This window comes from Mesoplodon densirostris, chromosome 1 (assembly GCF_025265405.1).
Source record: "Mesoplodon densirostris isolate mMesDen1 chromosome 1, mMesDen1 primary haplotype, whole genome shotgun sequence".
Lineage (NCBI taxonomy): Eukaryota > Metazoa > Chordata > Mammalia > Artiodactyla > Ziphiidae > Mesoplodon > Mesoplodon densirostris.
In genome coordinates, this window is record NC_082661.1 from 31,468,403 (window position 1) to 31,491,314 (window position 22,912).

General features: G+C 52.2%; 1 protein-coding gene across 1 annotated transcript; it reads right to left on the minus strand.

The window, feature by feature from the left end:
- Positions 1-7,296: 7,296 nt before the first annotated feature.
- Positions 7,297-21,300, minus strand: GOLGA7B (golgin A7 family member B). Its single transcript, XM_060109896.1, has 5 exons — positions 20,842-21,300; positions 14,388-14,513; positions 10,579-10,731; positions 10,391-10,492; positions 7,297-9,297 (listed from the first exon to the last, which is right to left on the minus strand). The coding sequence occupies exons 1-5, from the start codon at positions 20,851-20,853 to the stop codon at positions 9,196-9,198; spliced, it is 495 nt and encodes a 164-aa protein (XP_059965879.1). The 5' UTR covers positions 20,854-21,300; the 3' UTR covers positions 7,297-9,195.
- Between the last annotated feature and the right edge of the window lie 1,612 nt (positions 21,301-22,912).

Sequence of the window (22,912 nt, forward strand, 5' to 3'; positions counted from 1 at the left end):
TGGCAGGCACTAAACAACATAATAAGTAACGTATATAGTATGTTACAAGTTAGGTGGGAAGGAGGAAGCAGCATTAAGGCAAATCGGGAGCGCTGAGGTAGGCAGAATGCCATTCTAAATAGGGTGGCTCAGGGTAGGCCTTGCTGAGAAAGAGGTATTTGAGGTAGGTGAGCTGTGTTTGAGCCTCAGTTTTCTCATCTGTAAAATGGGGATAATACCTACCACACAAAGTTTTTACATTAAACAAGATGATATAAAATACTTGACATAGGGCCAGCCTGGCACCTAGTAAGCCCTCAATAAATCAGAAATGTCACCAATATTACTAAGTAGCAAAGTTCAGGATGGAGCCTAGATCTATTCAGTGCCCAATCTCATGTGGCTCCCAGCACAACCTGCCGTGGCCCAGGTCACCGGGAGCCTGCAGTGTGGGAGATTTGGAGGACACTGGCCACCCACAGGGATCTGAAACAATCTCAGGACCGAAAATGGCCATGAGGGAGCAGACCAAACCTTCCTGGGGCCTGGGCTGTGCTGAAGTATTCAACTTAGTTCTCACGAGGCGCCATTTCCCAAGAGAATACTCATAAACTGCGGTAAACCCAGCAGGGAGGGCATGGCACTGACTGAGCTGCACAGAGCAGGAGCCACCAGGAGCTAGTGAACTGGCCCAGGGATTCGCCCCCGACCAGCACGGAATCCTAGATCATTAACTACAGAGGCACCTGAGACGTCATCTAGTCCTGCCCCATCCTTCTCAGATGGGGAAACAGAGGCCCAAAAATGAGCAGTGGCTTTCCTGAGGACCACAGCCTAACTGGGAATCTGACTCCTGCCTGGGACTGCTTGCCTCACTCTGCCTCCTTCTCCAGAAAACCCAAAGTATTTCAGAAGCACAGTTGCATCAAGCATTTTAGAAACATGGGGGCCTTGTCCTTTCTATCATGCTGACACAGAATCAAAGTCAGGGGAAGTGCCCACCACGTGAATCCAGGCACCGTGCTTGGACCGTGGAACACAGCCAGGACGACAGAGCCAGGGGGAGGTACCAGGTGCCAAGAGGGTCCCGATCAGCTGAGAGAGGGGAGGCTGCAGACAGGGTCAGGAGCAGGGGATGAGGCTGGGGACGGAAAGAGAATCTGTGTCACCCCTTCCCAGGAAGTCCTGCCCAGAATCTCATGACCTCAGCATGCCTGCCCACCTGCCTTCCAGAAGGGGCCCAGAATAATTCCCGCAAAGGTAACTCATTGTCCTTCTTCAAGGCCAGACCCAGAGAAGTCACAATGGATTTATCCCCCAGAATCATTTAACACCCCCCGCAAAAAAGATCTAAGGGCTGACTCTCCTCCCCCAGCCCAGACCTGCGTGCAGAGCTCCGGGGGAGGGACAAAAGCACAGTCACGTTCCCCGACTGCTCGTGGGGACACGCAGAGGGACACGCTTAGGCCGAAGGGAGGAAGGCAAACCCCACATATACCTTCTCTGCACTTTCCAGTCCCCACGCTCAAGATGTATAGGCCTTGGAGGCAGACACAGAGAGGACAGAGGGAGAAGGAAGCCGGGAGCTGGCAAAGCTTCACCCAGGGCAGAAGGTGTCTCGGTGTCAAAGACCACATTCTTTCCTACAGAGCTGATCCCCAAACCCTGCAGCCCTCCCTCCCTCCTTGCCTTCCATCTCTCCTTAAAATTCTCTCTTCACCCTGAGACTCTGGGATCAGATGGACTCAGGCTTGAATCCCAGGCACCCCACCAACGCACTCCGCAGTGGCCTTAAACAAGCGGCTTCACCTCTCCGAGACTCGGTTTCTTCATCCACTGCAAATGGAGGCATAACCTCATAGAGCTTTTGTGAGGCTTCGTCGAGATAGAGCGTATAAGGTGCTCAGTGCACTGCCCAGATTGTTCAAATGTAGATATTATTATGAAATCTGTTCCAGGCCCTTTAACCTCCTGCTTTCACTTCTAGCAGTGCCTGATTTTACAACAATCCATAAGTCATTAACTGGGGCGCTGTTAGACCTATAAGAATCTTTCCCAACGAGACACAACCATCACTCACAGTTATAAATGTGGAGTTCACGTGGGGACCGGCCTACACAGCATCTTCCCTTTGAAGAGCTCCAGTCCTGTATTTAGATCTGCACTGGGGAGCACAGGGCCGATCAGTATCCATCCATTCACCTGCTTCTCCACGGTCTGCGAGCATCCGTCTCAAGCCAGGCAGCCCTCTCCCTCACCTCTGATCCATCAGTCATCTCCCTATACACATCTTCTCTGTATCCATCCACTTATCCGTCCATCCACCCACCTATCCATCCACCCATGGTACTTCACCCTCTAGGACCCCAGGGCCAGACTTTCCGGGCAAAGCACTCAGCCCCACAAGATTTACCACCTCAAAATAATGGTGCCCAGGAGCCCCAGGCAGGGGCTGAGTGGGGTCAGGATGTACACTTCCTCCCCTTCCCTCCCCTCCCAGGTGGAGATCATGAGCAGAGCCACAGGATCACGGCCAGGGCAACGTTATTAAAGCTGCCCAGTGCAGGGGATGGCCTGGGGTCACCATTTAATTCAGTTACTCGGTGACCACTTACCTGTCTGTGTCTGCATCTGCCTAAGCTGCTTCTCAGTGGCACGTTGCCTCAGGGGCCTGAGGATCTCACGTCTGTATGTTCTTGTCTCTTCCTGCCAGCCTGTGATGGGCTGCACTTCTCATTCACCTGCCAAGGGTGAGGCACTGCACCAGGCACTTGGGGTGGGAGAGGGAGGTGGTAGAAATAAGTAAGACAAGATCCCCGCCCCGCCCCCAAGAGTTCAAGAGGAACTGGGACAGGAGGAAGGCCATCCCCACCACAAGGTCTTGTAAGCTGTGTATAACATTTCCCCTTCCAGGGCCTTGCTCAGCACAGCTCTCAGGTGGGAGCTGGTCCGCAATCACTTTTCCATTACAGAAATCAATAACTTGAATTACTCCAAAATAACTAGCCCCTTCGTGCCCCTGCAAATCTAATTTTTCTGTGTCTGCATTTGCCCACATGCTTCTCTCTGAGCCTGAAATCTGTCTTCATGAGTCAATCCAGGCAGAACGGAACCTTTTGTCTAACTGTGACACACAATAGCAGAATAAGAGATGGATTTGGGGTTGGAGACTTAGGTTCAAGCTTTCGCTCTGACACTAACTAGCTGTGGGCACTCGTGAAGCCACTTAACCATCTAATTTCCTCATCTATAAAATGAGAATTCAAATATAACCACCCACAAGAGTGTTAAAGAGAAAATGGAATAATACTGTACAGAAGTTCCCCGTATATATTAGGGGATCAGTGAACCCTTGGATTTTGCTTGTTCTATGCAAGAATCTGGAACTTGGCTATGAATCTACATCATGAGACCAGGGTATAATGAGATCCTAGTGTAACTCCAGCAATAACAATATCTTACATTGGAGAAACAGATGATCATTTACAAAGATGCCTTCTCACAACGCTCTCATTTTGCAAATGACAAGCTAAGACTCAGTGTGGTTAAGCAATTGACCAGGGGTCTGCAGACCGGTGCAGCTTTCTGACCCCCTCCATACTCTTCCACCTCCTCCATCATCCCTGTCAAAACCACGAGTCCCTGTGCAGCTCTGGGACGCTAAGTTCTGCTGCCCAGCAGATGCTGAAGTGACAGGCCCTTTAAATAGCCTCTTAGAGGAAGAGCTGTGAGCACAGCACAAAAAATGCCCTCAGTACCGCCAGGAGAATAAATCCTCCCAAAGTCACCTGAGAAGGGTTCTGTGGAAACCTCGGAAGGCTGGACTTTGAAAGGAGGGAAAGAACACCTATTTCATGCCAGGCACATTCGTGGCCAGTTTCTCACCGGCTCCTCAAAACCAGTTGTTCTTAACCTTTTTTGGGGGGGTCACATACCCCTTTGAGAATCTGCTGAAAGCTGTGGATTCTCTTCCCCAGTTAAAGGTACATCATTCTGCATACAAGGGCAAGGGGTCAAGATTAAGAGCTTCTGGCATAAACCTGGGCTGTTCTAAGATTTTCTCGGGTACCAGGGACCTTCTTTTTTAAGTGCCCCACCCCTCATCATATCAAACATTTCCATACGCATCCTCAACCCGCACTAAATCACACACACACACACACACACACACACACACGACTCGAGTTAAATTGCAGTTGACTGTTTGACAATGTTACATTTTGTAGATATGTAATAAAACATTAATTTCAGTTTTGTGCTTTCTTTTCCTATTTTGAAGCCAATGAACTTTCTTGGTAAATTTCATTGAAATGTATCATACTTATAGAAAATATGCAAACCTTAAGTGTACAGCTCCATGAATGCTCTGAACGTGAGCACACCTGTGTAACTGCTGGAGAAACAGCTCATCAGGAGTCCCCAGAAGCCCCCAGGCCCCCTTCCACTCGCTGCCCCTCACCCCAGGGCAGCCGCTATCCTGACTGCTAACACCATAGATTAGTTTTGCCTGTATTAGAATGTGTTATAAGTGCAATCATAGAGTTCATACTCATTTTGTGTCTGGCTGAATTCATGGAACCAATCAACTTTTCCATTCAGGTCTCAGATATCTTCAGAGGCCTGTGAAAAGCTCATAGGCTCTAGGTACCGTCGAAACCAGGGGTTCTCAACCTTGCCTTCACACTAGAATCTCTAGGGGAAATTTTAAAACTCCTGATGCCCAGGCTGCACCCCAGAACAATGAAATCAGAATCCCTGGGGACAGGACCAGGCATCAGTGGTTTTTCTTGCTCCCCAGGTAACTGTGATTATGACCAAGGATGAGAAGCACTGGTCTAGGCAATTCTGTAAAGTATTAGTATCCCGATTTTACAGCTGGGGAAACTAAAGCTCCAGGTCTTTCCACCGTATGCAACTTGTCATGAAGCCAGAGCTCCAATTCAGGTCTGACTTGGGGTGCTCTTTGCATTGCCTTCACCCATGGTGAACAGTAAAGCCAAAACCAGGTGTGGGTGCCTCCTGCCAGACACCTCGTCACTGTAAGTCCTTCCAGAGCTATGGAGAAGGGAGGTCGGGTTTCCCAGGCTACAAGACCCCCAGGAGAAAGGCAGCACCCCGGTGGCTGGCCATAGGGAGAAAGAGTCACCACAGACTGGACTCCATCTTTGCCCCGTACCACTCTGGAAGTCACAGAAAAATCCTTGCTGGTGGGAGCAGCTGCTTGTTTGGGGGTCACGGAGAAGTTTCCCAGCCGCTGAGATGCTCTGGCCCAATCTGCTTTGATTTGGGGGTGCAGTGCACGATGCCACCACTCGGTGGCACCATGAGCTTCTGTAAACCCTGTGGTTTTCACACACAGCCCTGCCTTTGGCCAAAGGAAGCCAGAAAGCGGAGTCAGGGGACCGTGATGGGGGCGCAGCTGCCCAGAGCTGCCTGAGGGTTCCTCTGCTCCTGGGGTCTGATGGGGCCTGTCTCTGGCTGGCAAGGAGGTTGCAGGGATATGGCTGTCACTTCCCCCATAACTGAGCCAGCAGAGGAGAGCCAGGCAGAGAAGCCACGCCTCAGCCGGCTTCTCCCCTCACTGCCCTTCACCAAGCTGCCCCTGTGGGCCCCGCACGCCCATGAGGAGCCCAACCACCCACACTCCCGTGATGCCCTGGGCTTGAAGGTACCAGACCTCCCTTGGAGCCGAGGCACACCTCCAAGTCCTTCCCTGGGTTATCTGCCAAATCCTCACCCTAGGATGGCTGAGGGGGTCTCTGAAGCTGGTATCGTCTTCCCCACAGTTTGGAGTCAGACTGTCTGGATTCAAAGCCAAGCTCTGCCACTTTCTAGTTGGGCAAGTTACTTACCTTCTGTGAGCCTCAGTCTTTTCATCTGTAAAGTGGGAATGATAGTCCACACCACAGAGGGTCGTTGTGAGGATTGAATGATGAATTATGTTGAGTCTTAGCCTAGTGCCTGGCACATAGTCAGTGCTAAATAAATGTTAGCTACTATTGTTTGTTTATTATTACTAATAATAATAATGTTGCAAACACGACAGACAAAATGAACCTACCCGCATGTTACAGAACAGCCTCCATTGTGACAACCCACCCACACCCCAGGTTTCAGCAGAGTCAGCAAGTCCAGCTGCCCCTTAGGAGCAGAAAGTACAAGCAGGGAAGAAACGCAGGGTCCTGTTCAGAGAGGGCCCCCCCAGACCCCCACCCAGAGGTGGAGCCATTGTCCCCACGGTCTGGTGGGATCCTCTCTTGTCCCACGGACCTGAATGTGTGACCCCGGCCATCCTACAGCCTCGGGCAACTTCCATTTGGATGTCATCCCCAAAGTGTCAGAGTGAGCACTGGGTCAGGAGACGACCTTGGTTCTAAACCTGGCAATATCATCAACCAGCTGTGTGACCTAGGTCAAGTCACTCACCCTCTCTGGGCCTCCATTCTGCCTCACTTAGATGATCTTTAAATGCCCTCCCACATCTGTGCCACATGGTTTTAGCAGAGTATCTGGCACACAGTAGGTGCTCATTAAATGTTATTTAGTTTTATAAAAGCCAAGACACAGGGCTTCCCTGGTGGCGCAGTGGTTGAGAGTCCACCTGCCGATGCGGGGGACACGGGTTCGTGCCCCGGTCCGGGAGGATCCCACATGCCACGGAGCAGCTGGGCCCGTGAGCCATGGCCGCTGAGCCTGTGCATCCAGAGCCTAAGCCAAGACACAACTCTACTAGGTTCCAACACCCACATACTTTTCTTTAGAACTGAGTGACCTGTGTGATCCAACCCCGAACAGATATGAGTTCAAGAAATCGGTATTTATCTAATTAATCCATGACTTTTTTTTTTTTTTTTTTTTTTTTTGGTGGTACGCGGGCCTCTCACCGCTGTGGCCTCTCCTGTTGCGGAGCACAGACTCCGGACGTGCAGGCTCAGCGGCCATGGCTCACGGGCCCAGCCGTTCCGCGGCATGTGGGATCCTCCTGGACCGGGGCACGTACCCGTGTCCCCTGCATCGGCAGGCGGACCCTCAACCACTGCGCCACCAGGGAAGCCCCATGACTTGATTTTGACCAGCTTTCAGTCCAACCTGTTCCCCCCACCTAAGGATCCCAGGGCCGCATAAAGCCTCCAGATTAGGGATGCAGAGTGTCTGCCTCCCACTAGACCGCAAGCTCCAAGAAGACAGGGCCCGTCCTGCCGTGTCAGGGCGCTGCCTCTTCAGGAGTACACTCAGCCCTGCCTCCTCGCCGTGGTCCTGGGGCACAGATCTGGCCTCCCACCACCGTGGGGGAGAGATGAAGCACAGAGCCTCAAGCTAGGCAAGGCCTTTTATTGGAAAAAGAAATAATAAAGCAAAAGGCCACCACATCGCCTACGCCCAGCCCTCCCACAGGAGACGCACAGGTCAGCCCCAGCCATACGGTGGGCCAGGGTGGGTATAGGGGTAGGGGCTGTGCTGGAGCCCACTGGGCTGCAAGCTCACCCGGGGCATCCTTGGACCGGGACCCACTTAGGCTCAGGGGCTGGGCTGCCCTCTCCAGCTCGCTGGAACTTTCCTACACACTGCTCCTGCATCCAAAAGAAAATCAGGCCCCTCTTTGGTTCCAGAAAGCTACCTGGCTAGCTGGTCTTTCATATCCACTCTAGCACCTCCTGCCGGCTGAGGCAGGCAGTCTTCTTCTGTCCATCTTCAGGCACCAGGATGGGGTTGCTGGGTGTCGGCAGCCAGGGCCTCATTGGCTAGACACCCCTCTTTCCTTTCAAGAAAGAAATTTGCCTTTTCCCCTGAGGGTTAGCAGCTCCTTTGACCTTCCAAAGAAGCCTCACTTACACAGCCTTAGAGAGCCCCAGAGCCTGGGCGGGCTGAATATGCAGTGTCCATGGGCCCATTGCCTTGTCATGAGGGACTGAGGGGGGCACGGAAGGCCCTGGAACGTTGGCTCTGTTCTCCTAGAACCCCAACTTCTTTTTTGTTAGAATGTACACAGTACAGTCAGAAGGTGGGGAGAACCTTGCAGGTAGGGGAGAGGCCAGGAAGAAGAGCCAAGCTGGCAGCCCAGGCAAGGGGCAAGAGACATTAGGACATTTATTTACAGGGCAACAGGCTGGACCCACACAGAGGAGCAGCCAGACCGTGGCACACGAAGATAAGACAGGATGCAGAGAGGGGCAGTCATTGGCCCAGCAGCCAAGGGGAACGTACAAGTGCACTCACATACATGCACACATGCCTGCGTACACACACTCACACAAGTGCACTCACCATGCACTCATGCACACACCTGCCCTCACACACAGTACACACAGGTGCATTCATGCACATAGTGCACTCACATATGTGCATTTACACATGTGCCTGCGTGCACACACACTCATTCTCACACACGTGCAGGTTCTAATCTCAGGAAGTTGGTTCCAGTTCTGGCGGTTAAACCCCCCAAGGCTACATCTCTCCATGAGGCATTTCTCCAGACCCCCATATAACCTCCCAGAGCCCCAGGCCATGTGCCCCACCACCAGCACCTGGTGGCCTGCAAAGTCGCAGGACTTGGACGCTTCTTGGCAAGGCTAAGATGACCTCCAGGCTCTGGGTGGAGGACAGGGACACCATGAGTCTAGAAGAGGTCAGGAGGGGGCTGAAGAGCTCCCCACCGCAGCGCCCACAGGCTGACCACTCCTGTCTCCCCAGACCTTGAATTCGGTGGAGGCAGGGTCACAGACAGGCAGAGGGCCCGTGGTGGCATCAGAAAGAGCAGACACTGGGAGACAGCCATGGGGAGCAGGGCCCCGAGGGAGGGAGTCCTGGTGGATGCGGGATTTGGGGTGAGGAATCGTGCAGGATGGGAATTCTCTACGTGACAGACCTGGATCCTCTTCTGGGGTGTCGGGAGGGGAGCTGCAGAAGAGAGGGACTGCCCAAATTGTGTTGTCCTCACCTCAGCCTCCCCCTGGAAAACCTGCCTCTGTGTGACCCAGACCCGCCCCGTCAGGTAAGAGCCAGGTCAGGAAGTGGACTGTCCTGCCGGGGGCGAGGGGCAGGGGGCGCCGTTGATGGCCCGCAGGCAACACTGGGCGGGTCACCCTCCCTCCTGCCCTGGACAGCAGGGTGGGCCCAGAGAATGACTCAGAAGCGGGTGCTCTGGTAGCGTAGCCGCCACAGGTCGGCAGGGCCCTCGGTCCAGTCGTACACCTCCCTGCAGGGACTCTCGGCCAGTCACCGGCCACCGGCCCCGCCGCTGCTGCTGCCGCTGCCACTGCTACTGCCACTGCTGGAGCTGCCACTGCTGCACCGGTCTTCGTAGATGGAGATCTCGATCTGGGGCGGCGTTAAGGAGGGATGCAAGCGGACAGGAACTGGCTGATGGGGGCCAGCCGGGAAGCGGGAGGCGGAGCTGGTGCTGCTTCCCAGACAGTAAGGACTCAGAGGCCGGGGGAGCCAGACCCAAGCCCCTCCTCGCACCTGCGCTCACTCAGCTCAGATGCTCCTGCCCACAGCCAAGACCAGGAGCTTACATTCCAGTGGGTCTAATCACTGTATCCCAGGATGGGGATGTGCCCAAGAGGGGGTGTTGCTGCACAGGAAGTGTGAGGACTTGGGTGTCCTGAGTTCAAATCTCAGCTCACCCATCTCATCTGTAAAATGGGGATAATAATGGAATCTTGGGGCTACTGCAAGGATTAAATGAAATAAAGCATGTAATGCACAATGCCTGGCACATAGTAAAGTGGCAAAGACGACAAGAGCCTCTCCCTGGGCTTTGTAGGCATGAGGTTCTGGGATTTGCGTTTTCTTTACTATTTTCCTATCAGTTTTCCAGTAAAAGTTATTTTTAAACAATTCTACTCTCTGCTGCTGACTGGGGGGCAGGATGTACGTACACCTTGACCAGGTAGAGTGAGCAGACCTACAACCCTCTCGAACGCCAGCCTCCCACCGAGACCTCACTTTTCTCATCTGCGAAAGGGCAACAACAGGACCTGCTCACTGAACGGGCTTCAATGAGGGTTACATGCGAGAGCATTGAAGAGTGGGCCTGAGCTCAGATCCTGGCTCTGGCGGTCACCAGCTGGGCGGCCCTGAGCCAAGGTCAGCTACAAAGGCAATAAGAAGAATTACCCACTTTATAGGGGTCTTATGAGAAGTACATGGATTCATATTTTCAAAGCACTTACTATGATATCTGGCATGTATTAAGCACTGATTAAATGCAGCTCAACAAAAGCGAAGCCTAAAATGCACAAACAGCACTAACTTGGGGTGGAGGCAGGGGCCGATGACCAGGGGTGTCGGGAACCCTAGGAACTCCCTGAACAGAGGCCCCGAAGGTGGTCCCATTTCCCAGCAGCCTCACCAGGGGCCCACTGGCCGGCAGCTCTGTGCCCTCGCACGGAACAGCTGGAAAGGATACAACCCTCATCCCACGCTCCACGGGGTCTGTGAGCAGGAGGCCTCGGGGGGCAAAGACCTTCTCATTTTGCTCCTGGATGTATCGGGAGATCTTCTTGAGGACCTGCAAGGACAGGGGCCGATTGAGGATGAGGGTGGAGCACAGGAGCCCTGGGGGAAAGGATGAGGGGCTGTGGGGGAAGGAACCACCTTCTCATAGTGGGTCTCCATGCAGAGGAAGATGAAGTAGGCCGTGACACAGGCCAGGCAGCCCTCGAGGTAGGAGCTGCCACCAATCTTCTCCGCCTCTGCGTAGAAGCTGTTGAGGGTCTTCACAGTCTCCTCAAAGAGCTGCCGCTCGATCTGGAGGGAGAGAGGGACAGGGAGCCAGGTCCAGGTCAGCCTTCCTGGAGGTGGCAGTGGTGCGCCCCCACCAGCGTTGGGGTTGGCGGCACACAGGCAAGACCGGCGAGGCTGCAGGCGCGCATGGAGCGCCACACAGGGAGTCAGGCACCTGGGGTCCAGTCCAGATTTGGCCATCAGCTGGTTGTGTGACCTTGGACTGATGACTTAACCACTCTCGCCTCAGTTTCCACATCTGTAAAATGGGAGTAAGAATGACTACTTGACCTCCCTTGGAAACAGAAAACTCCCATGAAATCCAAGATGTGAACATTTTCTGCAGCAGATCAGGCAGGAATTCCAGTGACTTTGCCACACACACACACACACACCCCATTGTGACGGCTGTGAGAGGGCTCAGGACCTGATTAGTAGGGGCTCTCCACGTTTTCAGAGCATGAGACTGACTGGGTAAGACCTCAGGAGTGTCTTTCCAGGAGGAGGCACTTCCTCCCAGTTAAGAGGTCACCCAGGGGACTTCCCTCTTGGTGCAGTGGTTGAGAATCCGCCTGCCAATGCAGGGGACACGGGTTCGAGCCCTGGTCCGGGAAGATCCCACATGCCACGGAGCAACTGAGCCCGCGAGCCACAACTCCTGAGCCTGCGCTCTAGAACCCACGAGCCACAACTACTGAGCCCATATGCCAGAACTACTGAAGCCCTCGCGCCTAGAGCCCGTGCTCCGCAACAAGAGAAGCCACCACAATGAGAAGCCCGGGCACCACAACGAAGAGTAGCCCCCGCTCGCTGCAACTAGAGAAAGCCCCCACGCATCAACGAAGACCCAACGCAGCCAAAAATTAATTAATTAATTACTTAAAAAAGAAAAAAACGGGTCACCCAGAACAGGACAGCCCCATGCATTTGGACAACTGAGAAGCTATCCTGCCTGCATCCATAGCCATAATAGCTAATATTTATTAGGCACGTTCTATGTGCCAGGCACTTTTTATGTATTCTTTCATTTAACCCTCATAACAATCCTATCAGAGAAGTACGACTCCCACCCCCATTTTACAGGGGAAGCCTGATGGAAGCTCTGCTCTGTGGTCCAGACCACCATCATCTCTGACCTCTTTAAGTGGTCTCCCTGCCCCCAGCCCTGCCAAGGGAGACTGTTAAAGTCAGATCATGTCATAACTCTGATCAAGAGCTTCCCAAGTCTCCCCATCTCTCTCCAAGTAAAATCCAAGGAGTCCTTACATGCCTGTGAGGCCCTCCAGGGCCCGGCCCTGCAACTCCTCTGATCCCATCTCCTGTTCTCTTCACTCCAGCCACACCGACTGCCCACTGCTTCCTGAAAGTGCCACAGGTCCTTTGCGCCCGTGTCCTCAGCTGCAGGACTTTTCCCCAGACACCCCCTGCCCTGGCTCTTCCCTTACTTCCGCTTAGGTCTCACCTTATCTGACAGCACCCCGCATCCTCTGCCCAGCTCCCCCTTTGTACTTGACCTCCTCTCTTATATTTCCAGTATTTGTTACCACCTACATATTTTCTTGTTGCTTTTTAAATTTTTTTGTATCCTCTAATAGAAAATAAGCTCCATGTGTTCACTCCTACATCTCCAGTGCCCAATACACTGTAGGCACCTAATAAATACTTACTGAATGCTGCGTGAACTTGGCCAAGTTTACACAGCTCTGACCCGAGTCTGTGCTCTTCACCATGCAGCCCTCCACTGAAGCCTGGAGTGGAAGGTCATGCTCCAAACTCAGGAGGTATCAGAGTGTCTCTCATCCCATGTTTTACATTCTTTAAGCACCCCCTCCCCTACTCACCCCCACAGGACCAGAACTGCCCATCAAATAAGATTAGGGACCTCCCATTCCTGTCTAGGACAAAAGCTCTCCCCGCAAATAGTCAGAAGCTTTGGGGTTCCCAGCCACTACTTCTATAAAGATCTGGAGTGAACATATAGAGAAAATTATGTCCAGCCTGTCTGGGACCCAAGCCCTGCTGCTGTATCTCAGGGATCACCCCCGCCCCAAAGGACAGGCATGCTAAGACAAGGAGATCTACATGGCTCCCCAAAAGATGTTTAGGGGTCATATCAGCAAAGGCCACCCCTGCCCCACCCTCCCAAACTCATTCAAATCTGCCTGGGCTGCTGAGTGAAAGGTCATGGTCCTTCTTCTGCCCTCCCCCAACCCCAGGCCAGTTCTAAGGGGGCCTGGGATGAGGGCTACATACACCCAGGACCAGGAGCAAAACTCAGCAGAAGAAGCTGATGCCTTGCAAGGAGGGGCCAGTGGTCCATGAAACAACCAAGTAGCTGAGTTGGAGAGGGAGGCTGTGGGCAGAGCCCTTGGTTGACGGCCTCTGATGCTACCAGCAGACCCTGTGATGGAGCATCAGGCTCTCCCCTCTGTCCGAGGTGGGGAGAAGGAGGGAAAAGCACCCTCCAGCCCTTCCTCCAGGTCTCTAAGCTTTCCCTGCCAAGACTCTGATCACCCAGGCACCCAGTTTATCTATACCCACTAAGGAAACAGGAGTCCTGTGAAAAAGCAGAGTCGGACGCCAAGGCTCTTTCGGCCCTCAGTCAGTTTGGCATGTCACTTCCTCTTCCTGGCCCTGAGTTTCCTCTCTTAAATGAGAGGATGAACTAATGCAATGCTTCTCAAACTTTTATGCACATATGAATAACTTCAGGATCTGGTTAAAATGCAAATTCTGAGTCAGTAGATCCAGGGTGGAGCCTGAGATTCTGTGTTTCCAGGGGACGTTGACGTTGCCTGTCCACAGACCACAGTTTTGGTTCAAGGGCTTAGTTGTTCTCAATTGTGGTACACACTAAAATCACCTGAGCAGCTTTTGAAACGTAGACATACTCAGGTCTCGCCTCCAGGAGATTCTGATTCAAATGGTCTGAGAAGCGAGAGGGTGGGTCCGAGCAGCAAAGACGACCACTGTCCTATTCTACCCAAGCTGACACCCTGCAAGGTTTTCCCAAAAGTTCCCAGGTGATTCTAACGGGCAGCCCAGCATGAGAATCACTGTACTAGGAGACCAGAGATTCTCAAAGTGGGATCTGTGAATCACCCAGTCCCACATCACCTGGGGATTAGTCATTAAAAATTAAGATCCTCAGCCCCGGACGCACAGTGGAACCACCCAGGGAAATTTAAAGCAATGCTGATGCCTGGGCCCCAGTCCCAGACACTCTGATTTAATTGATCTTGGGTGTGGTCTGGGCATTGGGATTTTTTTTTTAAGCTCCCCAGGAAGTTCTAATGTGTAGCTGGGGTTGAGAGGTGTTTCTAAAGAGAGATTCCTGAACCCAGTCCTGCAACTGAGTCAGCATCTCTGATGACACCTAGTATCATCCAATAAGCAAATTCCAATAAGACCCAGGAATTTGCATTTGTTTGACAAGCTCTCTAGGTGATTCTCTGAAATGTGAGAGCCACTGAACTGGAAAATCTCTGAGGTGTTTCAGCTCTAACTTTCTAGAAGGTGACAGCAAGACAGTGTTAAGGACATTATTTAGTTCTTCCACTTGCGGTGGCTGAGCAAGTTGTTTCCTATACTATTTTTTTCTTGGAAAAATATACGTATTCTAATAAGCCCCTCAGTTCCATCATAGTCTATGATCCAACTTTAGGAAAAGACATCCTTACCCGGCTGTCCAGCTCTGGGGGGAATTTGGTCTGGAACTGACAGATGGTCCCATCGCTGTAGTCTCTCTGGATAAAGACCTTGGTGGCCAGCGAGGCACTTCGCCGGAGCTCCTGCAGATTGTGGACCTGGGGAGACGTTCAGGAGACACGCACTCAAGGTGATCATCCTTGTAGGTTTGTCCAAGACGGAGGGGTTTATTGGGGTGTGGGCCTTTCATTGCTAAAATCAGGAAAGTTCCCAGCAAACTAGGACAACTTGTCCACCCCACAAATGTTCAAGGAAGGTTGCGGGAAGCAGGCTTGTTGAGTTTACTCCAGGAGATGCCTCTAGCTATCCCAGAAAGATCTAGAAAAAGCCTGAAGCAGAGCCAAAGCTGAGCCAAAGTGAGAGGTTCTGGAACCACCAACAGAGCCAGGAACAAATTTTAATGAGAGGAAGACACTTCCTGGTGGCTAGCCCAGATCCTCTCTCTCTCTCTCTCTCTCTCTCTCTCTCTCTCTGTCTCTCTCTCTGTCACACACACACACACACACACACACACACACACACACACACACATGCATGGTGGGGTCTTTCACTCTTTCATCCATTCAGCAAGTATCAAATGTTCACAGCTTGTCAGGCTGTGGCTTGGGGACCCCAGCGCTGGACAAGACTGATGCCTTGGACCCATCCCGCCTAGTAGAGCTGACAGGGTTGGGGGAGGGGAGCTTGTGGGGCAAAGGAAGATGTGATGTGCCCATGAACTCAGAGGGAGACTGAGGTTCAGGCCAGGTTATGGCTTAAGTGAGAGACACCACAGATTGTTTCCACGTCCAGCACATCTCATCACAGGAAAGAAGGGGCCCACAGACATCCAAATTTCCCAGAGAAAATTGTGGATAAAGTGGGCTGAGGCCAGAAAATGAAGAAATCTCCTGCCCTTGTAGGAAGGAGTGGGGTGACTTCTGTCCCTTGTCCACACCTGCAAACTTGACATTGAGACAGACTCTAGCATTTCAGAGAAGTGGGCTCAAATCCACAGAAGAACAGGGCCTCTTTCTTCCACTTCCAGCCTCCATCACCGACATCTGAGACAAGCTTCCCACTGGGTGAAATATTCCAGACATTGGAACCACGTGGAGCCCAAGCCCCAAAGGCAGAGTGAACACAGCCAGTTCATCCTGTGTAATTAAGGTGAATCCATTCAGTCACTCAGCTTTCATTTATTGAGTCCTTACTATTGCCAGGCTCTGGGGATGCTGAGCAAAAGACAGTCTGTGAGCTCCAGGGAGGAAGACAAGTAAATATACAATGAATCAGACTGTGATAAATGCTGCGGAGAAGTAGCATCTCCCCCAGAAACGCTTACTCAGAAAAGGCTCCCTGAGGTCTGTGTGGAGTCATAAAGGAGCTACCAGCGGTGGGGAATGGGCGGAGGGGGGGGTGAGGGAGGGAAGAAAAGGCAACCCAGAGGGAGAAGCTTGTGCAGAGTTAACGGAGACAGCAGAGAACAAGGTCTACTCCAATGACTGGAGGCAGATTTCAGCAAGACTGAAGTTGGTTTGCAGAGCAGATAAGAGCAGTAGATGATGAGAGTGTAGAGAAGGCAAGGGTTCGATCACAAAGAGCTTGACAAGTTCCTACTGGAGCGGAGGGTTTAAGAGAGAAGATACTTAAATTGCTTAAGAGCTGGCCAAGAATAAGTAAAGAGAGAAAGGTTTTCAGTGTGGTAGTAAGATCAGATGATAGGTAGATCAAGGTCCTGGGATGGTGCTCACAAGACTTTCCTAAATCCAAGTGAATTTTGCTCTATGTAAGAGTGTGATCCTAAAGTATTGTAATTGGATGAAATGATGTATAAGGGCTCCTATAGTCCTTGATTCCCCTAATCAAGGTTTTAATTGAAGGAGTCCCCTTGACATTTAGTAGGATCCTATGATAGCTTTGAAAAATAAAAAATGCTTTGGTAATATAAAAATGTTATTCATCAGTGTGTCTGCTCTGTCTGGTTAAGGTTTCATACAGTTGTATTTTCAAAGGAAAAGGAAGGGGCTGTGACCTTCCTCCGACCTTCTAAACCAACCTACATAAGCCTGTCAATCTTGAGGATGGATTCCCCTAGCCCCAGAAGGATCATTCTGGTAGCTTCATGAGTGGTGCATGGGAAGTGGGCATGACTCGGGTAGGGGGCCAGGTGGAGGGATGACTATCTTTGTAGTAGTCCAGGGGAAAATTAAAGTGGGTCTAACTTAAGAAAAATACTGGTGAGAATGGAAAGAAAAGGAAAGGACAGTGCTTCGGCCATTCTGAAAAGGGCTCAGCTTCTTCCCCTCCAATATCCTCCTTTGTCTGTGACTGAATGCACACATACTGTGTGCTACCATGAAGGTATATGTCTCTAGTGACTGGCTAGCTGTTGACTACAGCCACTTCTTCCTCTTGGTCACATAGCTAGATTAATTCCCAGCCTCCCTTTCAGTTAGGTGTGGCCATATGACTGAATGGAATGTGAATGGAAGTGATGAATGTCATGTATAGGCTTGACTCATAAAGGCCACCACTCCTCTGTGAATTTTTTCCCCTCCCACAGAAACCAAGAGAGCCATGTGTTGAAGATAGTGGAACCACAGGCTGAAGAGAGCCTGGGTCCCTGAATCACCACCTAGAGGAGAGCCACCTACTGATCGGGAACACCGGTCTGGGACTTTTCTGAGCAGGAAATAAACCTCTATTTTATTACACCATTAAGATTTTAGGGTGCTACCTTACAGAGTACAGTCCCATTTCCTTTTGGCTTTTATCAATGTGTTCTCAAGTAGCCAGAGTGGGAGGGGTCAACACCCTTTCCAAACCCAACAATATCCTGAGCCTTAGAACACTGTCCTGGCTCTGGATGACTAGGGGTCTTCTTCCCTCCCTGGAGAGTGTTTGTGGGGTCTCAAGGAGTTGCTAGAGGATGGCATCAGACACACTTTGTATGCCAGAGCCCTAGTTTCCCAGATCTACTTAGAGCACACAGACTCTAAGCCTCTAACGCATCTGCAGTTAGTGAAGAGTAGGATCTAAGGCAAGGCAGGGTCTCCTGCGTCTTACTTCTCACCTTCTTCAACCCTCCCCTCTCTCCCATCACCATCCCCTAGCTGCTGGCAGCTGAGTTAGGACAGGACCAAGAGGCACTGCATGAGGAAGAAAGAGAAAATCAGTGGTGAGATCTGCTGACACCAATTTTTGAACTGCATGGCAGGGAAAAGGAGGCTGCCAGGAGAGTGGGTATCCCAGGTCTCACATTTAGGGTCTGTACACTTGACAGAGTCAACTTGGCAGAGGCGGGGAGGAGCAAACACTGGAGTGCAGATGCGCACTCCCAGGCGGATCGCACCAAGATGAACAGAAGACCCCATCTGGCCCACATCTCCACGTTCATTAAAAACCAACGAATTCCAGAGGATGCATTTGAGGCTCAACTCAAGAATCAGAAGGTTCAGCTGATGAGCCGACACCATCCTCCCTGGCTGGGGTGTGGAGGAGGAGTGAGGATCGTGAGTCACAGGCAGCCGAGTCGGGCCTCAGGATGGAAACCCAGGCGCAGGGCCTCCTTCTCAGGCTGCACCAGGGCCCCAGCCCAGCCCATTGTCTGCTGCTTGTTAATTTCATGCCTCAGAGATCAAACCTCCAATGCCTTTCTTGGCTAATGCTACTTGGGTGCATTTAAAAATCTCTGAGGGGCCAAACTCCACCACTTGGACAAGCCCCTCCCAGCCAAGCATTTCCCAGTTGTCCTTGGCCACCTGGACTGGTTTCCAGGGCAGACCCTGCTCCCATGACACACATTCGCAGAGGTTTGTCATGCAGGAAATGGGCTCATTACAGTTTTCCAAATGAGGTCAGTGTATGGCTCAGGAGGCTTCATCCCTCCTCTGAGGCCCTCACACACACCCCTCCCCTAATGCTAACTCCTAAACAGAAATTCGGGAGTAGGAAATATCCAGTTTCCATGCCTTCCATCCAGGGATCCAGGGATCTCCAGTCTTTCTCAGTTCTCTCCCTCTGTCTCTTCTTCCCTCCCTCTCTCCCCTCTCCTCCTCTCAAAACACTTTCTGCTGGAGCTGAGGGCCTCCCATTCAGAATCCTAAGAGAATGACCACAGGAGCTTGGCATGAGGTTTTCCTTCTCCCAACAGGTTTTTCCTGGTAATCTTACCTCAGTCCTAACAGTAAAAACAGCCTGGGGAAAATGACTCGCTCTGCGGCCCAGATAATGTGATCGTCCTGTGCCTTGGCAGAGCTAAGCCTTCCTCCCTCTGTGCTGCCATCAGAGTCCACCCGAGGCCAAACTGGGAAATGGGCAATATTTGTCCTCAGCCCCTCAACCCTGTGGGCACTCCTCCATCCCTCTGCCCTCAAGCTGAACCAGCCAGGCCAGTCAGGGTACCTGAGTCCTCATACTCCAGCCCTTCCTGAACTCCTTTGCATCCTTCCCCCATCAAAGTCTTATGGCAGGACCCCTAGTCCTCTCCTCTCTACTGGGCAACACAGTTGGCTAATTGGACACACCTGGATGTAGCAAACAAAGCACTGGCCAGGGAGGCAGAAGACTCAAGTTCTAGTCCTGGCCCTGCCACTTTTCAGCCATATTTTCTTGGATAAGTCTCAGCACTCCAGTCGCATCATCTGTAAAATGGGATAATGATGCCTTCCTTGGTTCCTTCACAGGGATTAGGCAAGCTTCCGAGCCTCAGCTGTCTCATCTGTTAATTGGGGATAATGACACCATCCTCGCCTACTTCACAGGGTTGCTCTAAGGCTCAAAGGAGATCACTCATGTGATAGTGCTTTGTATACAGGAAAATGCTATATTCACAGAAGCATTACGAGCAGAGCTAACAGCAGGCTAACAGCAGCCTCCTAGAAACACTGCCTCGACCTAGAAATGTAAGCCTGCTGGTTAGAATCGGTGAACCATAGCAGACCTGAGAGGGAGATTTGCCGGGACAAATGGGCCTCATCACAGATGTGGCCACCTTTTCTGCCCACACTGCTGGCCCAACTGTCCCCACGTGGCTGAAGTCTCCCCTTCCTGTCCAACACCAGCAGCCTCTCTGCTGCAGTCTGCCAGCCCTGCCTGGAACATGACCAGCTCCTTGGCCATTTCTCCTTTGTTCTTCCTCCTCTTATCAGTATCTCTGGCACTTTCTGAGCACTCTGCGTTCCTCCACCCTAGAAACCAAGCTCCATGGGTCTGCGCAGGGCTTGTTCCCTCACAGGGTCCTGAGGGACGAGCTCTCCTAGCTAACTAACCCTGTGCCTTGTCAGAAAGCCGAGTGATGCCAAGCAACTGCACCTCGTTCTGTGGTGGCAACGACAGCAGAATAACAACAGTAACACTTGGTACTGATGTCACGCTGCTCAGCAGGATGCCCAGAGGCACTGCACAGGATCATTCAAAAGCCTTTGCTGTCCCCCTGGCTTGTGTTCCAGCTGGGTTGGAAATGGGGAAACACCACACAAAAAAAGTCAACATTAGAACTGGAGAAATCTGGTGTACTGGGTTCCACTCCAAAATTCAAAGAAGAAACTTTCAGCTCTGCTGCTGACACGCTGTGTGAGTGTTAAATAGGTCCTCCCCTTTATGTATGAGCTTTACCACTTATGAAGTGGGAATATAAAGAGCTCCATTTCCCTTGTGAAATGAGTAGAGGAGGTAGTTCCTGATCTCTTAAGCAAATGCACATAGATCCTGCCCTCAGTCAATAGGTCCTTGGTTCAGCTTTCAAGTCCCTTGAAGGTGACACACGTATAGGCACACCCTGAAGAAGGCAGCTCCTCCCATCAGACACAGGGAAATGCGGTCTTCTGGTACAGGAAACTCAAAAGGGGTGAAGAAGCAAGAAAGGGTAACATGCAAAATTGAACTGGTGCAGGCAGCTCATTAAAACCAACCATTTGAGGTTTTGACCTAAGGATTCTTTGTCCCCTCCTGTCCCCCTGCCCCCGGGGAGGAAATGCAGATGTGAAGGCAGGTCTGTTATCTCTTAGCCAGGCTTTTGGGCTCGGAAGCTGGATGGCTGCACCACGTAGCAACAGCAGCCAGCCGCCTTCTCTCCCCTAAAACTGGCTCAGGCTCGTCTCCAAGCCTCTAGGGAAGTGGTTTCAGGACTTTCAGTCCATGGGAAGGGGAAACCCCAGCTGAGGCCCCGGGAGCAACCCTGGCACTAGTGCCAACAAGTGGTGCGGACAGCTTCGGGACTCCGATGGGGAAGATTGACACGCCAGGGGTGAAATGAGCTCCAGTGAGGAGCCCCTTCCTTCCCCCTGGCCACTTCGCCCCTCCCCCACGCCTTCCCTCCGGACCCGATCCGGGAAACCACCCCATCCCATCCTACCCCACCCTCCGTCTTCCTTCCCCGCCCCTAGCGGGGATCTCTTCCCACAGAAGGCGGGCACTGCCTGCGGGCCGGTGTTCGCTCCCTACCTCAGTGGCCATGTTCCGGGGGCGCTGACAGCTCCGAGCAGCTGCGGGGCCCGTCGAGGGGGGTTGTCCGCCGTGCTGACTCGGGGAGCGGGTGGGCTGGCGGCAACCAGATGGGGCCCGGGGCGCTGTCCGCGGTGCTGATGCGGACGCCGCAGACCCGTGCGCCCGTGGGCTGCTGGGCGGGCGGGCGCCTAGGTCCTGGAGACGGTCACTGTGCTCTCCGCGGTGCTGATAAGGGCGCCGTGCCGGAGAGGCGAAGCCTCAGCCGAGGCTCTTCCGGGCCCGATCGCTGGTTGCCGCTGCTCCTGCAGGCAGCGTCCCGGTTTATCTTTAACAGGGGCGGCGGGCGTGGGGGCGGCGGGGGGGTGGGGGGTGGCGGGGAGGAGGGGCCAGGCGCCTCGGCAGATCGGGTGTGGGAAGCGGCGGCCCCGGACTCCGGCGCCCGCCCGCGGGAGAGGAGCCCCGCCCGCGGCCAGAAGCTCCGCTCCTGCCCGGCCCGGAGGCCCCGCCTCTCCTGCCTGCCCCTCCCCCTAGTAAGAGAGCCAGGACCTCGGCGCTCGCTACCGAGGCCTCCAGGGACTTGCAGACTCGGAGGAGAGAGAGGCAGGACCGTTCTGGGGCAAGACATTCCAGCCTGCCAAGGCTGAGGGTCCTCGACTCGTTCGCAGGCCCCCAGGTGCGGGCTTCTTACCTTTCCAACACCCTTCTTCCCAACCCCTCCCCCATCGTGGCCCAGGCTGCCTCGTCTGTGGTTTTTTTCCTCTTCTTTCTCTTCCGTTTCTTCTCTGTGGCCCCCTCTCGAGGCTTACTTGGACGTTCCCTCCTCTCCCCTCTCTCCTTTTCACTGCCTTGAACCCTATTAGCTAGAGGAGGATGCTGCAGACCGCAGAGAATCATCTCCCTTCTTTAAACATGTACCCTTGTTTCATCCCCAGAGATAGCCTGGGGTCCCTTCTTTCAGGGAGCTCCAGAACTGAAGCCAGCCTCTCCTTGCTGCTTTTCCTGGCCCTGCCCCCAACCCTTACTCTTCCCTCTCTCCTCTGAAATCCCAGAGTTGACATACACACCACCATCACCAATTAAAAACCACAAGCAGATGGTGCCAAATGGGTATGCCCACTCTCTAAGGATGGCGGGTCTGGGTCTGGTGCCTCTTCCACATTTTGGACATCACACCTTTCTACCAGATGACCTATGTATATGCTTAATAAACAAAAAGGAAATACCAACACAGGTGCCCTTTCACACACCCATGCACCCCTCGGTCTCTGAGGGGAAGCTGGGTATGTTCCTCTGCAGCTCACAGCTGCCTAAGGGTCAACAGTGGCAACCCCCACACAGGGAGCCATGGGCAGCCAGCAGACCCGGGTCCTGCCTCAGGCAGCGTGACCTTAGGTAAATACTTCACACCTGACCTTCTTTCTGTAAAATGAGTGTTGGACTTCACTAGACTATTTCTAGGGTTCTTTCTTTTTCCTCAACCTTTTATTTTGAAAATTTCAAACATACAGAAACATTGAAAGAATTGTACAATAAACTATACTATCCACCTAGCTTCAACAGTTGTTAACATTTTGTCACATTTGCTTGATAGATAGATAGACACAGAAACATAGAGATATATTTGGCTAGATTATTAGAAAGTAAGTGACAGACATTGTGAGGGTTTATTCTTAAGTACTTCACCATGTATCTCCTAAGAATAAGGGCATTCTCCTACCTAATCACAACATTATTATCACATTTTTTTCATTATTGCAAACACAAGATTTACTGGAAATTATCAGTGTTACCGAAGAGAGCCACAAAGATGATACTCATACTAGCCACAGCATGTTGAAAGACTTTTCTTTAGTGTTGCACATTTTCTCATATGTATGGTCCACAGAAGCAGAAAAGTCCATATTTTATCTATAAGCCTATAGATATGTATTTTCAAATTTTATCTATAGCTTTAAAGGGAGAGAAGATTCTATTTTGATGCTACCATTTTGTTTCACATGATCAAAACTGTTGACAGGAAAGCTCCCACTGTCATGCTTAATATCCTGGGCCTGGCTTACCTACAATC